Source organism: Montipora foliosa, chromosome 2 (genome assembly GCF_036669935.1).
Source record: "Montipora foliosa isolate CH-2021 chromosome 2, ASM3666993v2, whole genome shotgun sequence".
In the NCBI taxonomy this organism is placed as follows: domain Eukaryota; kingdom Metazoa; phylum Cnidaria; class Anthozoa; order Scleractinia; family Acroporidae; genus Montipora; species Montipora foliosa.
Genome location: NC_090870.1, coordinates 61,243,656 through 61,259,802, shown reverse-complemented (window position 1 = coordinate 61,259,802; position 16,147 = coordinate 61,243,656). Strand labels below are relative to the sequence as shown.

The 16,147-nt window shown below is 39.5% G+C and overlaps 1 protein-coding gene across 1 annotated transcript in view; it reads left to right on the top strand.

Moving 5' to 3' along the window:
* Window positions 1–2,821, top strand: part of LOC137984505 (protein SET-like) — a 17,125-nt gene extending 14,304 nt beyond the window's left edge. The window contains exons 6-7 of the mRNA XM_068831674.1: window positions 274–543; window positions 916–2,821. Coding sequence (XP_068687775.1) covers window positions 274–543; window positions 916–1,047 — 402 coding nt within the window. The 3' untranslated portion in view covers window positions 1,048–2,821. The remainder of the gene's footprint in view (window positions 1–273; window positions 544–915) is intronic.
* The last annotated feature ends 13,326 nt before the right edge of the window (window positions 2,822–16,147 follow it).

Genomic DNA, 16,147 nt, shown 5'->3' with positions numbered 1-16,147 from the left:
CAGGGTCCCAGCGGCACATCCCCACCCAGAAATTCCTAAAGTGTCCCCCCCCGCCCCCCACCTGATTACTTCTTGCTTTCTAAACGTCCAGGACAAAATAAATTTGACTGAAGTTGCTAGCTAGATGATTACATCACAGAACTACCTGCTCTTTAAGTCAGTTTCCATTTGCCTTCATTTGCATTAATTGATAATTTCAGTTTACAGTGTCCCCAGTTAGTGCTCCAGTGCTAGAACCAGTAGACACTTAAATAAAGTCCCTTTCCTTTACAGGACAAAGTGGTTGTTGTAGACGATGGAGAAGACGACGATGAAGGAGACGAGTTAGGAATAGAGGATGATGATGATGAGGAGGAGGAAGAGGAAGAAGAAGAAGTGGTAGTTGAGGAAGGAGAAGAAGAAGATCTTGCGGAGGGAGATGAGCCAGTTGTGTATGAGCTGGAAGAAGAGGAAGAGGAAGAAGAGGAGGAAGAGGAGGAGGAGGAGGCAGGAGATGATGATGATGTTGAAGATGATGATGATAATGATGATGCAGAGCAAGGCGTAAGCACATGCTGCATATATATATATTTTTTTCTTTTTTATTTTATCTTGCTCTCATCTGAAAGAAATCTCTGGAGAAAATTCGCATTTCAATTTTTGTTGGGCATTCCATCCGCGCGGGTCCTTGCTGGGGACACTGTGTTGTGTTCTTGGGCAAGACACTTTACTCTCACGGTGCCTCTCTCCGCCCAGGTGTATAAATGGGTGGACTAGCATCCCATCCAGGGAGGAGTAGAAATACTCCTAGTCGCTTCATGCTGGGAAACCGGAGATAAGCGCCGGCCTGATGGGCCTTCTAGGCTCGTAACAGAGACTTTACCTTTTTTATTCCATCCGCACGACGTTTTAACGAGCTGTTTCTGTATTTCTTAGGAGGAGGTCCTTGAGGGCGAGGAAGAAGAGGAAGACGAAGAAGACGAAGGGCTTGAGCAAGAAGATGAGGGAGAAGGAGATGAAGGCGGTGAAGCGGATGATCCTGATGAAGAGCAAACACCAGCTGAATAACTAAATACTATTTTACGACTACTGTATTTAATATATATAGTTCTTGAAGCAAAGTAACACCGAAACCCTTCGGGATTTGCATCCTCTTCCATCAGTTGGGCTAAATCCGGTGCTTTTGACTGTTTTTTCCTTCGGTGAAACATACAATCAGTCGATTTTTTTTACAAAAATCCTATTTTTATATGTGCGTGAACCCTCGTCCAACGACGTAACCATGACTTTGCCTTCCGTGACTCTGTTCCATTTAGAAAATAACCGAGAATTCTTTAATCTAGAAGAAGCCAATTATTGTCCTCAGTCGAATGTTTCTTTTGGTGGCCATTCATTCTCGAAGTAAGGTTGTACTACAGATATTTCCACACAATGCGGAAATCCACTGAAGTTGTCGAAGTTGCTGTCACTGCGGCCATAGTTAGTCGAGGGGAATATTCCCCTCGACTAACTAATTGCTGCGGCAATGTCAAATTCAGCTGGTGTATACTGATTGTTACTCTTTGCTGTGTGTATTGAGAGTCAACACCAACTGACACCCAGCTTTAAAACATGTAAGCCATTTTCTGATTTGATTCGTTTGTGTACCAGGAACTTGTTGCCATTTATCTACATTGCAAATATCGTAGTAAAGTAAAGTAAAGATGTGCAACAAGTGGCCAAACTTGTGCGAGCAAGTCTTGATTGTTTGCGCACCGAATGACTGAGAAAGCTGTGTGAGATTTTTCAGTCAATCACTTAACATAGCAGTACAGTCTCGAAGTGATTGGTAACAATCGATTATCGATAGAGTCACAACATTACGGGAATGCAAAAATACTGAGTTTGTTTATAAGTTCAGTTGAATGTTACTTATTTGTTGGCTCACTGCGCTACTTGAAATTTAGGACCAACTCGCGCGCCATGAAGTACCACAGCAGAGTAGTACTCAAAAAATTTCTTTGAATGATGCTCAAAACTTAGAACAGTTACTTGTACAGATTGATGACCAGCACCGCTAGTATTTTCATTCTCATTCTCCAATCGAAACGGTTGAGTAGGACCGTTTTGTTTTGAGGTTCCCGCAACTTTTAAGAGGCAGTGTCACCTGAATATTTCACTTTCTTTAGACAGACTATTATACACCGCTCTTGCTAAAAGCCTTAATTCGTGGTTTTCTCCCTGGTGATTAGCGGTCATGTTTCTAAGCCATGCAGGTAGGGCTTCTCTCGCGATGGAAGGAACTGCTATGGTGAGAAACAAAAGATAACATTTACCGGCACATGAGGAAGGAGGATTTGTTTAGGGCACTTCCGTCCGTTGTGACGTCACATCAAAACCGATATTAGCTCTTTGCTATCATTAATAATAGTGATAATGGTTATATTTGCTATTGATAGCTCTTTAATGGCTTTGCGTAAGAAAATTTTAGATGGAAACGTTTGAAAAACTGATGTGTCCAACATTTTCAACCTCTCGCATCGTAAGGGCGCGTTCCTTTAGGATGATCCGAAAAAGGATCACTGATTCAAGATCATTTGGAACACGGTGCATCCAAGGACTCTGGGTAAGGATTCTTCGGTTCCTTTGATTCACCATCATCCAAATGATCTTGGATCAGTGATCCTTTTTCGGATCATCCCAAAGGAACGCACTCTTTGACAGATAACCAACAAAGTTATACCTCCTTCTCTTCTTGCTTGACCAACTCGATGTTTTGGCTCATGATTTCATCAAGCTTTAGGCAGTTTTTCAATTTTATAGTTTTTGCTCATTTTTGACCTCCTAGAGCGTGCCACTTTAAGTCTGCAAATCAATCGTCTCACTCATTGTATACAATCAAGACATTTTAATAAAAATATTTTAGTCAGGGAAAGCGCAGTGAGATTAGTGAAAGATACAATGAACCGACGACAAGCCTGTTTCGGCTTGTAAATGTAATTTTTTCTGGCAACGTAAAAGCGATAACCTAGTTTCGTAACACCTTGCAGTAAAACGCCCCAATTTTTTCTTGGTTATTGTATAACGTCACATGCCAACGGAAGACCAAGTCTTAACTCACCCAGCAGGTCTTATCCTTGACTACCCATGACAAAAATATTCCTCAAACGTAATTTATCTTACTTCGTCTTGTCCTTCATCCCGAAGGTCCAACTGAGGTTTTCAAACGTGGACTGAAACGACTTCGTTAAGGAAGAGCACTGAAATTTCTGAGGGAATTTCCAGTTACGGCCTATACCAGAACCGAAAAAGTTTCACGTCTTTTTATACAGTCGGGCAATTAGCAATTAAGTTGATTGTTTTGCTGAACGCGATTCAAATGCGTCGTCAAGGCAGTGACCACGGATCCCAACCTTTAAGAATCTACCTTTAATTTGGTCTAGCAAAAATTTGTGCTTTTCTTGCCACTAATGTGATGTCAGTATCCTCTGACTGATATACAAGATAAAGTTGCTTTTTGGTTCATGGAAACAGGCGGAGGAACATAGTCTAGGCCAATATTTAACATTCGACCTGCGAAACCGTCACCTGTTCGACACATGCCGGATTTCTGTCAGTTGCTCCATTGCCGTTGCATAGCAACCTATCAACCTTGTAACAAACACTTTACCATCATGCATGAATGGAAACATTTACAGTTCGGTTGCTGACAAGTAAGTTTACCGGTTGAATTCAAAATCATTGTATAAAACAGCAAGTGGTTTGTTGCAAAGTGGTAAATTAAAATGAGTCGGGGGATTAAAAGGTACATGGAAGAAAAAGGCTAGCATTCTGTCATATTCTCTAATTTCAAAGTTAAATTTCGTCTTAATTTAATGTACTTGAATGGCCTTTAAACTGCTTTCAAAACGATTTCCATAACAAAATAAAACGTTGGCTGAAGGAGATGAATTTTATTGACATGATTGGTAGCCGGACACTCTACGTCTTCCTTTTAAGCCATTAAGCAAACTGATCAATCATACCTCTAAACGTAGACAAAGTTGTTAATTTAAAGCTATTGTCGAGCACACGGAAAGACCCTAAGGAGATTTACTCGCCCATTAAAAAAGAGGTAACATTACGTTTGGTAAAGTGGACCGAGAGTCAGACAACGACAAGTTGAGCTCCCTCGTGAAAAAACGGATCAAGAAGACACCTCAAGACCCACTGCCAGAGCTAATTTACAAGGTAAAGAACAAGAATTTCTTAGAATGAGTACATTTTTGCTGCCAAAATTAACCTCTACAGCGATCGGCACCAGAAAAGAACCAAAACCAACATGCCCTTTTTGGACGAAAAATCCGTAACAGAAACAAATAAGAAAGGCTAACAAATGCGATTTTTAATAGTTAAGTTCTTTTACGGTTTTGAATTTGTTAGAATTTCAATTAACCTCAGCTGTATTGAGACAGTTGCCTATTCAATGTATAATACGATTGATGTCGATCTTGGAAATGATCTCTGAACAGACATTAGATTTCCATTTGCCCTAATTTGGTCTTCTCGGATGAAGAAGATAAAAAACATATTTCTTTTCAAAACATTCTCGATCGCGTTAAAAGGATTCATGATAGGTAGAAACGAATTGTGACCTGTACTGACTCATAAGGATCAGATGAAAATGGGATAATTATGCTTTGAAGTGTAGGAACGGTCGCAGTTAGGAAATATAAGCAATTATTTCCAGGCTAAGACATTCTCGATCGCGTTAAAAGGATTCATGATAGGTAGAAACGAATTATGACCTGTACTGACTCATAAGGATCAAATGAAAATGGGATAATTATGCTTTGAAATGTAGGAACGGTCGCACTTAGGACATATAAGCAATTATTTCCAGGCTAAGACCCGGCCATAACCCGAAACCCTTTAAAGTACTAAATCGTTTTATTGTTACTTTGTTCCCCTAGGTTTATCTGCTATCAAAAACTGCACAAGAAAATGGAAAATTCCACCTCACTTTCCACAAATGAGTCACTAAATTATTCTTCCACGTCTGGACCAACAGCTCTTATACCTGAGTATCTAGTAGAGTCCCATGCAATCGTACTGTGCACCGTATTAGGTGTGGCCTGTGTGGTAGGTACTATTGGAAACACCTTGGTGCTCTCTTCAATTATCAAGTTTGAAAACCTACGAGAGATCCCAGACTTGTTTATTTTCAGCTTATCTTTGTCCGATCTCCTGGTCACTGCTCTTTTCCAACCTTTTAAAATTTATCGACTCGCACGATTGCTGGAAATATCCGAAAACATGGCATTCATAAAAGTTTCAAGGTTCCTTGGGTTTCTTTCATTGACAGCATCAATAACGAACATCTTTGGAGTGACAGTAGAACGTCTAATCTCCATCCAGTTTCCTCTGAAATATGATTTGTTGGTTACTAAAAAACGCGCCGCTGCTAGCCTGATTTGCATTTGGTTATTCTCTCTTGCACAGGCTGCAATTGTTCTCAAGGTAGCCTTTTCCCGGTTTTTAACTTATATTTTTCTTCTTCTGCTTATCGCGGGAACAGTTTGTATTTACATTTACTTGTTCCTTGTTGCCAAACGTCTCGAGGCCGCCGTGCCCCAAAACAGGTCATTTCAGAATGAAGATAGAAGGCCACGCACTGATGGAAAGCATAAGGCGGGTAAAACCATTGCCATCATTCTGGGAGTTGCTCTTTTATGTTGGCTTCCGTTCTTCATAATCCCAGCTGTACTTTCTGCATGTGGATTGCATACTACTATGGCTATATTTTCCTCACTACAGACTTTGTCAATCTGCAATTCATCCATTAATCCTTACATCTACTGCGCCAGAAGTCGCAGGTTTTACATGGCCTTTCTTAAGTTGCTTGGATTGCGTAAGTGCATGAGGGTTGGAGCATTTATCGAAAAACCAATGAAAATTGAACCTGTATCAAGACCAGGTGGTGTTGTAAATCAACTTGAAGAGCCACAAAATAACATAGGTGACGTCGCAGTTTAACTAATCCTAGTACAATGTACCGTGTGCTGATCATGGTTTCTACAGGTACGATGAGAGTTGTTAGAAAAGAAGGCCCTCTATGGAATCGCCGCCCATTCCATTTTAAGCTACTTAACTATAAAAATTTAATTTTAAAATATGTTAAGACAACGAGAACAACTCAAAACAAACAATGCATGAAAGACCCGGTAATGCACGTAGACTTATCATAGATTTTGTCAACATAATTTTTGGGATACAGTAATTTGGAAAAGCGAGCATAATTTTTGCATCTTTTGTAAAAGTATTGCTATAGCTCGATCGGCAAACTCTCCTAACAGTCTACATAGAGATTGCTTAATGAGGTTATAAATTAGTACTGAATAGTTGACATTACAGGACCCAGAGCTGCCCCCGCTGTTAAGTACAGTTGTACCACAGAATTCAATGTGTCCATGCAGGACCCAGGTGAAGGAATGGCCGTTTACAAATGGAGCAGCCTTAGCATTAGGCAATTCATGTTAAAGCGGGGAGAGAACAAATCAGTACTGAATGTGAAAGGGTATTGCATGCGGGTATGATGTCGCTGGAGATGTAAAAAGTGGAAGATTTGATCGGCATGGCGGGCATGATGGTGTACCAGTCGAAACAGAAACTTAATGAAATACAAGGTCAATGTTACAGCAATGTGGCCACCTTGTTTTTTTAATGTAACATACTACAAGGGATAAAGTTTGTCAGTCTTGAATGACTTGTGGCATGATGAAAAACCACTGATGTTGCCGCACAGTATAATGTCAATGCTTTATTTAGATGTCCTTGATCTGGATTATATAATCGCGGATATGGCCAAATTGTTAAAATCGGACCTTTTTAAGGAACTGAAACGCGGTTTGTTATTACTGATAAACACGTCGAATGAAAATGTTGTGTAGAAAACTCTTCTGGTAACAAACTAGAACTCGGAAATGTGGGGAGTTTTTACAATCTCCATCAATGCAGCTACCCATGACATGGTTTTGCATGTTTACAAGTTTCCTATGTTGGGATAATTTATTCAAAAGTCTACTAACACCTTGAAAGAACTGAAACTAACAGTCTAAAAAATCCAGCAAAAATATGATAATAACTTGCGGCCCTTTTTCTTCAGACCACAGCCGTGTTCAAGAACAACAACCGTCTTCAGGACAGAATCCTATCGCGGGCCTTTAATATGTTAATTTTTGGAACCACACCGATCGTTTGCCTTGTAAATACTTCAAGAATCGCTGTAATGTTTATCATAAATCTTTTTTTTTAACCACACCTTCTGGGTAGCAATTCTAGAATACCCGTTTACTTCGCGGTCTGCATTCCCGTAGTGATAATAAGTGACCGCAAGTTGACATGTTTTGTTGTGCGCGTGGCTTAATAAACGAGCAATATATTATTCTGTAGAGGTTGTTTTCAATTTGTAAGTTTTTAATAATTCCAGGAGCACATGAGTAGGAGCGAGCAACTCCCATACTTCCTGTCACGGCGTTTTCACAGACCGATTTATTTTTAGATTGAATTTTCGGCGAATTAGACTCCCGCAGGAGCCCGATGACCAATCAAAGGAAACTAATTAACTTGACGTCATAGCAACACCAAACCTACAAACTTACAAACCGGAACTGCCTTTGTTGTTTTGCGGCAAAGGTAGCCCAAAAATAGATAGGTCTGTAAAAATACCGTGACATAGGCTTAGTACGGTATGGGAGTTGCTCGCTGCTACTCATGGCCTCCTGGAAATTCACATTGGTGTTCACTGCGCATAGCGGACAGCAGTGGCAGATCTACTCCATTCCCAAGCTCTCTCTTCTTATCTTAAAGTGACTTCGGACTGCGGTGGCAGAACTTTGACAAACCCCGATAAGTGAACCGGATGTTCTACAATCTTGCGGCGGAGCACTTCTAGAATACTCGGCTGGTTGTGGATTGATTCTTTCAATCCCTCAGCAGTGATTTGTGTCTCTGAAAAACTTCGTACGAGGGGCAGCTCTTTAACTGGGAGAAGAACACATTTTTCTTCGACGCAAGAAGTTGTGGTCAAAGGCGCAAGGAATTGTTGTTTTGGGTGAATGGAGGAATTAAGATGCGCGGTATGATCGTGTGTAAGCAAATTTGCTCGTTATAGAGGGTTAGAACAGAAGCTTGCAGCCTGCTCTGTTTTGTAGTCTTCTGGTTCATTTTCGCTTCTTTGATGCTTCTTTTTTTACCACAAATAGGGAAAGCTGCCAGGCTAAACTAAAGCGATGAATTGTCAACACCGTTCTCATAAGTATTCCGATTGAAAAAAAGACGTATGGCTTCTATACGAAAGGAACGCACACGTTGTATATCTGAATGGTTTCCCATCCATATATCAACCCTCCCCAACAGAAATTAAATTCTGTGAACTTTTTTCGGAAAAGCATCTCAAAGGACGAGTAGCGAATCAATAGTTAGTTAATATTTAACCACTTTCAAGCTGAATTCGGTAATGTATACAGGACAAGACAAGACTTTATTTCAAACTTCCTTAAAACATGATATTGAAATATAAATGTACACTTAGTTCATTCAAAGTTTAAATTGACATTTATAAAATTGACTAAATATATGCAAAAAGGATGGGAATGCCTGGGATGGGGCCTTAGTGAGAATGCAAATTTAACATCTCGTACGCATTAACTCACGGCGAGGCAAATATATTCCATTTATAACCTCTCAGTCAAGAAGTGCATGATATAGATCCTTTTAAGAAATAAATTTATCGATATTTGGAGCAGGGCTGGCGCAGTGGTGGCAACACGTGTCTTCCATCATTGTGGGCAAGGGTCGATTTCCGGATTCGACACCATATGTGGTTTGAATTTGTTGGTTCTCCACTCTGCTCGGAGAGGTTTTTCTCCGGGTACTCGGGTTTTCCCCTCTCCACAAAAACCAACATTTCAGTAGGCCATTTCCGAGTTCACGTCTTTTTCCTCTTCAAAGTGAGTCTAATTGCGGAGTTTTTGTGTAATTAGTTCTACGTTGCTATTGAATGAAAACTAATTTTCATAAGAAAAACTTCGCACTTAGACTCTCTTTGAAGAGGAGGCGGACATGAACTCGGAAATGGCCTGCTGATTTGTAGTCACTCCAATTAGTGGAGCACTCGTGGTCGGCTAAATAACTTTGAGACTTTTCTCTAAGTTCAGTGTTTATTTTATTTTTTTTTTGTTAAAACTTTGCTTTTATGCATCCAACCCTGATTTTCTAGACAACGAAATTAACCCCTTTTCTGGGCGTTTCGGTTATTGTCCAGTTAAAAGGGTAACTCGTTCTTGACTGATTGCTGTCATAAACCAAACTATTCTCAGCTAAATCATAGACCGAATGCATAAATGGCGGCCAAAAAAACATTCTTTTGTTTAGGTGCTAATTAGCCTCACTAGCCTCGTTTGCATGGACAAAATACAAAAGAAAAGTTGCTTGAAAGCGAGGCTAGTGAGTCTCATAAGCACATAAACAAAAGAATACATTTTTGGCCGCCATTTATACATTCGGTCAATGTATGAAAGACATGAGTGAGTGAGGTTTGAGTGAGGCCTCAGCACTTGGCCAAGTAGCCTGACTTCTGGCTGTTATACACAATTATTGTGGTCCCATTCACACAGAAGCCCTTCAAGCTAATGCGATCACAAGCCGATCACATGCTGAATCACATGCCAAGCCGATCACATGCTGGAAAGGTCAGACCACAAAACTGCAAAAACTCAGTGCCCTTCTCTTTGAATAATTGAAGTGCTACTATGACCAAAAATCAATTTCATTTCAAATTAATATGCAGCACGGGAGTGTCGAACTTTCAGACTAGGGTCTGCCGGATTATGCTCGAAAAATAGAGTATTATGCTTTCGGGCGTCACCCGTGAAACCAAAGTTATGCTCGGCTGGAGGTATAATGCTCAAATTCTACCGGACTAAATTGACACTTCCACCCCACCCCCCATAGGCCCGTACCTATTAATAAACATTCCTAGACTTTCATTTTTGAAAGACAATTATTCAATTAACATTTGATGAGCAAGTGAAAGATCGGAAATTGTGAGGCATTGAAAGGCTTACTATATGTTTTTCTCCAATAAACCTTCATCTGATGAGCCCAAGTTTTTAAGAACTAACAGCATCGAAATGTAAGTTACAAACTACAAACTTTCTCGTGACTTATTGCTTTGTAGGATTATAGCACTTAGAATTACCTTTATCAAAATGAGCATTCTTTTCATAACATGTTTTATGAACTGTAGCCAAAATGGACTTGAAATTGACAACATTCACACCTCAATGTGTTTAAACGTTAATGATCCCTTGCCCTTGGTTTAAATATCACGTTTACGGAAAAACTCAACTGGCATAAAAAGGTAACCAGGCCTTCGATTATACCAAAATGCACTAGGTATGAGCCTAAGTATCAAGTTCGTAAAATATTCCCGCTTTTATCAACTTTGTACATTCTAGAGCGAGTTGCTACCACATTTCCATACACTTCTCCCAGTTTTCAGAAACAACAGCATTATGCTGCAAAAATATTAGTATTATGCCAGAATTATGCCTGATGCCCCTCCAGGTATAGTATTATGCTCAAACTTATGCCGACATAATCCGACAGACCCTATTTCAGACTTTTAAACTCGTGTTTTGCATGTACAAGAAGCTGCGTTTACACGCTGCAATTTAAAGTGAGTCTTCGACATCATCTTATCTTCGCTCCAACCCTCTCGGAGGTCCAATTGGTCAGTCTTAAGCTTGAACGTGAATAATGGCGAACCGTAAAATTCTAAACTCAAAGAAAACCTTTCCCAGTCAGGTGTCAAGCAAGCACGCTTTCAATATCTGAAGGAAAAAAGGAAGTTTATTTTTTTTTGTCATAGTAGCACTTTAAGGAATAAGAATAGATTGGACTTGTGGGAGATAATTCTTAATTGATTAGACTGCTCAATCGCAGGCGTCAAGCTCAGAAATTTGCTGAACTCAATAGAAGAGCAAAGGGGATCAGGCCTAATTAAGAAATGGTTCTTATTACCTTTAGAGCGGTTTTCAAGTGAGTGTCGAAAGTAATTAGATAATTACTTTGGTTTATGATTACTTCACTCAGTGATTGGTTCAAAGTTCTCGCGCCATTTTTTCAACCAATCAGAAGCGAAACCAAAACCAATCATGGCTCGCGCGTGCACATTTTCCCGCGCTTTGTGTCGGCTACGTGTAATTACTTCGAGTTTTGATTGGTTTGCTGGATTGTCTCAGTCCTTTTTGATTGGCCAAAGTAATTACTTTGGTTTTGGTTTTACGACACTCAATAGACCTAATCGGCTAACTCAATGTTGTACCCAATTCAAATCTCCCGGGACTAAGATTCTTTGTGTATTGCATTTGCATGATAATGTAGCATTCATATTTAAATGATATGGAAATACCTGGAACAAAACGTTTTATTCCCAAAAGGTTTGAATTGGGTACAACATTGAGTTAGCCGATTAGGTCTATTGAAACTCGCTCTAACTCAACGCTCACCTTTCCCCGTATCATTCATTTCGATTGAAACGACATTATAGCCTTACGTGATCGCTCATTTCTAGGGATGGACCCATGTCCGTAGCTTTACCTGACTAAAATGAGCTTGAGCACAATCAAAAATTGCGATTGTGAGAAGACTACTGAACGCGAAAATGTATTTCCAAATTTTATAAGTAATATGCTTCTGTACTCTTCTTCTTTAGAAAAGCGAAAAGAGCCTTAATGATTTTAAAATTATTTTCTTATCTTTTAATGGAATACTGATTACGTCTTTTATTCTTTGTTGTCTTCTGCTGGCGGAAATAAATTTCATATCGTAAGTCTTGATATTTGTTAACAGTAAATAAATATGAGGTTTTATAGCCCTTCTTAGTGCATGTTCATTCAAGTTCCTCTCTATTGCATAAGACCAATGGAACAATTGGAACCTAAGCGAAGCGAAATGAAGAATAATGTTTCACCAATTGCACACAAAAAGGAGAAATTAATTACGCTCGCACCGAAACTGAGATCTTCCGTGATTATTCCCCATGACGTTCCTTGTGATATTGTTCGGTTGATATCAACGTTTTTAGCCGTGAATAGGAATCCTCATTTTCTCTTTCTCGTTTGTTTGCAAGTTATCTCACAAAATGGGCCATATCCGAGTTCATGTCTGCCTAAGTGCGAAGTTTTTCTTATGAAAATCATTTTTCATTCATATGTAAAGTAGAACTAATTACCATCACAAAAACTTTACCCTGAGATTCGCTTTGAAGAGAAGGCAGACATGAACTCGGAAATGGCCCAATGCTGGTTTGCATTTGACGGCCATGTTGGTTGGTAAGAGCAATAACCTGTCATTCCGCTGGGAAATAAACTTTATTATTAAATTTTCAACCTCGGATATGCATTTTTCGAGCTCTGATTGGTTCACTCAATCTCGGTTATCAGCTCATATACCTTAAGCCGTGTTTACACTCAACGTTGATTTTGATCAACTGAAGTATATAGCAGGCTATCATACTCCGTTCAATTTTATTCAATTATGGTTCAAATACAATACGCAGGGTAACCTTGCAGTGTGAGACAAAATGGCGCCGAATCGAGTGGCTGCCACGATTATCATCACCATCATGTGCTTGAGGCGAGAAGAGAACCAAGGATAGCTACCCAGAATAGAAGAAGACAAATCCAAACCTTCGCTCCATAAAGCGATTAGAAGTTTCGTCTGCTCATACCACCACGTGCTCGCCATTTTGTTCAATTACACATTGTAATTACTTCAAACAACCCCTTTGAGGTTGTTTGAAGTAATTATAATCCAGTTATAATCAGGGACTGCAATTAGTTGATGTGAACCCATTCATATTTAATTCGATTATAATTCGCTCATAATCGAGGCCTAATGTGAACACGGCTTTAGTTTGACCTTATACGGTAAATAATTGCACTAAGCGTTGCTCAGCTAAAATTATTTTTCGCCCGAACGCGAAATTTTTCTCTGAATAAAGCAAAAAAAAAAACGTTTTTGTGGAAACTTTGGATCAATTCCGACGTTTAGAAGTACGCGAAAAGGTAAGAAATGATTTTGTGATGAGCAGTGCGTGTCTGACCACCAAGGTATTACACAACATCGCATCTTCATCAAGTTTTTTCGATTTCGCTCGGATTTTCTCGCTTTTTTCGCTCGTATTTCGTACATCCAAACTTCTGGAGTTTAAGGAATTTAATAAAACAATTACTCCATTCGCGCTTGTTGGATATGAGACTGGTTATAGTCAACACGGCGCTATGCGCCTCGTTGGCTTTTTACCATCTCATATCCAACGTGCGCTCATGGAATAATTGTTTATTATTATGCAAATTCAGCCAAATGAAATTGTATTGTATTGCTAATCAACAAGGCCGCCTTGTCACGTGGATGAAAACCAAGAATAGACAAAAAGACAAGTTTGAAAGAAATTTCCTTTGAGGCCGAGAGAAAAGTCACTTTTAAGTGTCATTAGGAAACGATAACTGACACCTGATTTGCCACTAAGGTGACAAATACTAATCTTGGTTTTTGCTTGAGGCACATGCACCTGTTAATTAATGGACGGAAAAATAATCAAGTTTAGCTAATATCAAATTATGCTTGCATTTGGATAACACCCTGTCAGGATACTTTAAGTCAAGCACATGCAAAAAAGAAACTACTGTTAATTGGCTCTCACTTACATATTCACACCCTTGCGTTTCTTCCACGAACTGAAAGTGTTTGAAACCACATTAAATTAGAGAAGATTCTTCGCCGGATCAAGTAGATGACCACTGAAAAGCCGACAAGTATACCGGCGAAGCTTGGGAAAAGGTTCATTTAATGATATTGTTCGATCGAGTTGATTATTCATTCGCCGCGAAATAAAAAACAAAACAAAACAAAAAGACAAGGCCGGAAGATTTCACCGTTGTTGGTGAAAACAGGTTCAAGAACTCAGTTGGCCGGCATACTAAAAAATTATACCATGGAAAACACTGAGTGGAAAACTGTACGAGTAACCACATGTTCGCAATACTCCGAGATTATTCTGCAGGAATCATGGATTGGATATTTGTTCGTTTTTATCCATGGGCTTTTGCTCATCACCACAGTTTCAGGAAACGCGCTGATTTTATTTGCTCTTTCCAACATTTCTGTGATTTACCCACCTTCAAAAGTGTTGTTTCGTAACCTTGCATCAACTGATCTCTGCATTGGACTTATAACTGAACCATTTTATATCATTTACATTCTATCTGTGGTCACCGAAAATGGCTCAAATACTTGTCAAATCGTCTTATCTCTCTTACTTATTTCATCATCCATATTGTGCGGACTATCGCTGTGTACACTTACAATGATAAGTGTGGATAGACTACTCGCCTTGTTTCTAGGTCTGCGCTACAAGCATGTGATAACACTCCAAAGAGTTCGAGCACTTTTATGCTTCCTTTGGTTTGCATTTTCGTCAGTAAGCTTGCTTTACCTTTGGAACCCAAGTGTGTTCACGACCGTCATAGGGTTGAATGTCCCTTTCTTTCTTTTAGTCTCCACGTTTTCTTACTCGAAAATTTTCCTAACTCTTCGGAATAGACAAGTCCAGATTCGACAGGAATCCGCATCTGAACAGTTTAACGCGTTCAGTAGAGCGCGCCAGTTAAAATACAGCAAAACCGTGTCTAATGCGATGTGGGTCTCCGTCTGCGTTGTAGCGTGCTATCTTCCATATGCCATATTTACCGCTGTAAGAAGTACGATTCATGACGGTTATTTTTCTGTGATAATCGAGAGCATTACGGTAGCTCTTATATTCTTAAATTCTTCAATAAATCCATTATTGTATTGTTGGCGCATCCGAGAAGTGAGGCGGGCTGTCAAAGGAATCACAAGGCAATGCTTGGGAAAGTGTAGCCGTTCTTGATTATGTCTTCACAGAGAATTTCCTAGCACTCTCTCAAAAGTTACTCTCGGCAAGATACTTCGTGAAAAACTGAAGACGATATTACTTTAATTAGATAACCTAATTTCTTGAATTACTCTGAGTAAAAGGCCTTTCTCCATTGTTCGTAAAATATTTGATGGGTTCAGAATGCAGCTCAGATATCTCAGTAGAGGAAAAAGGCACTGAATACTTATTGCAAATGTATATTTAATTGTCTTACCTAGGTTAAATTGGTGATTTCATTTTACCTAGGTTTAATATGCACTCAGATGAATTAAAGAATTTTTTTTGGAGCCTAAAGAAAAATTAGCCTAAAAAGCGTAAAGAAAACTTAGGGTCCTGTTAGGATTAGTTTTGGTTATTATACATGGATATCAATTGACTTATTATACAAAAGTAAATGAAAAGCACTGTGCGGCCGGGGTTGAGCATTTTCGTTGGGGAGGGAAGAGTACATATTCAACCTGTAGTTTCATATATTGATTTGGATCGAGTGAACAAACTACCGTCTGAAGTAGCTCGCAGAGCTGCTATTGTGTTGTTGGTGGGTTGAAATGAAAGTTTAATCTTTGTCAGTTGATTCCGATGTGGAATTGTGACAGTGGGAAAATTTTATTTAGGAAAATTTCATTCAAATTAGTGGGCTCCCCAGAATGGAGTGTGCAACCTTGCATGGGGTTTTATAATACCATTGACAACCGAGAAATTGAAAATGGCTCAAATCGCGTTGAATCTTGAAAAAACCAGTCAGGAGAATAGAGAATTTTTTCATCTAATTACCTTCTTAAGTCTTTTATCGGGATTCCTATAAAATTCCTCATATATTTGTCAGCCATTTCTCACACCAAGCTTGGAGCGCCTGTGAACACATCAGGCCTTGTATTCAGTCCCAGGCTGCATCCGCGGATGTTACTGTGGAAACTGACATGAATACGTCATTGAAAGACCGATTAGTGCTTACGCGCCTACCCAACAACGCCCGTTTTAGAGACGCGGACGGCAACCGGAAGTGAATATTTCGCACGCCAGGATAGCAGTCTCAACCAGATTTTTAAACTTATGGTCTCTAATAGTGAAAAGATACTTAGCGATATAAATGTGGTTGTGTGAAGACAAGTTAAAAGGGAAAACAGCTCACTTCCGGTGGCTGCCCGCGTCTCAAAAACTCAGGTGCTTAAGCTTCCTATTGTT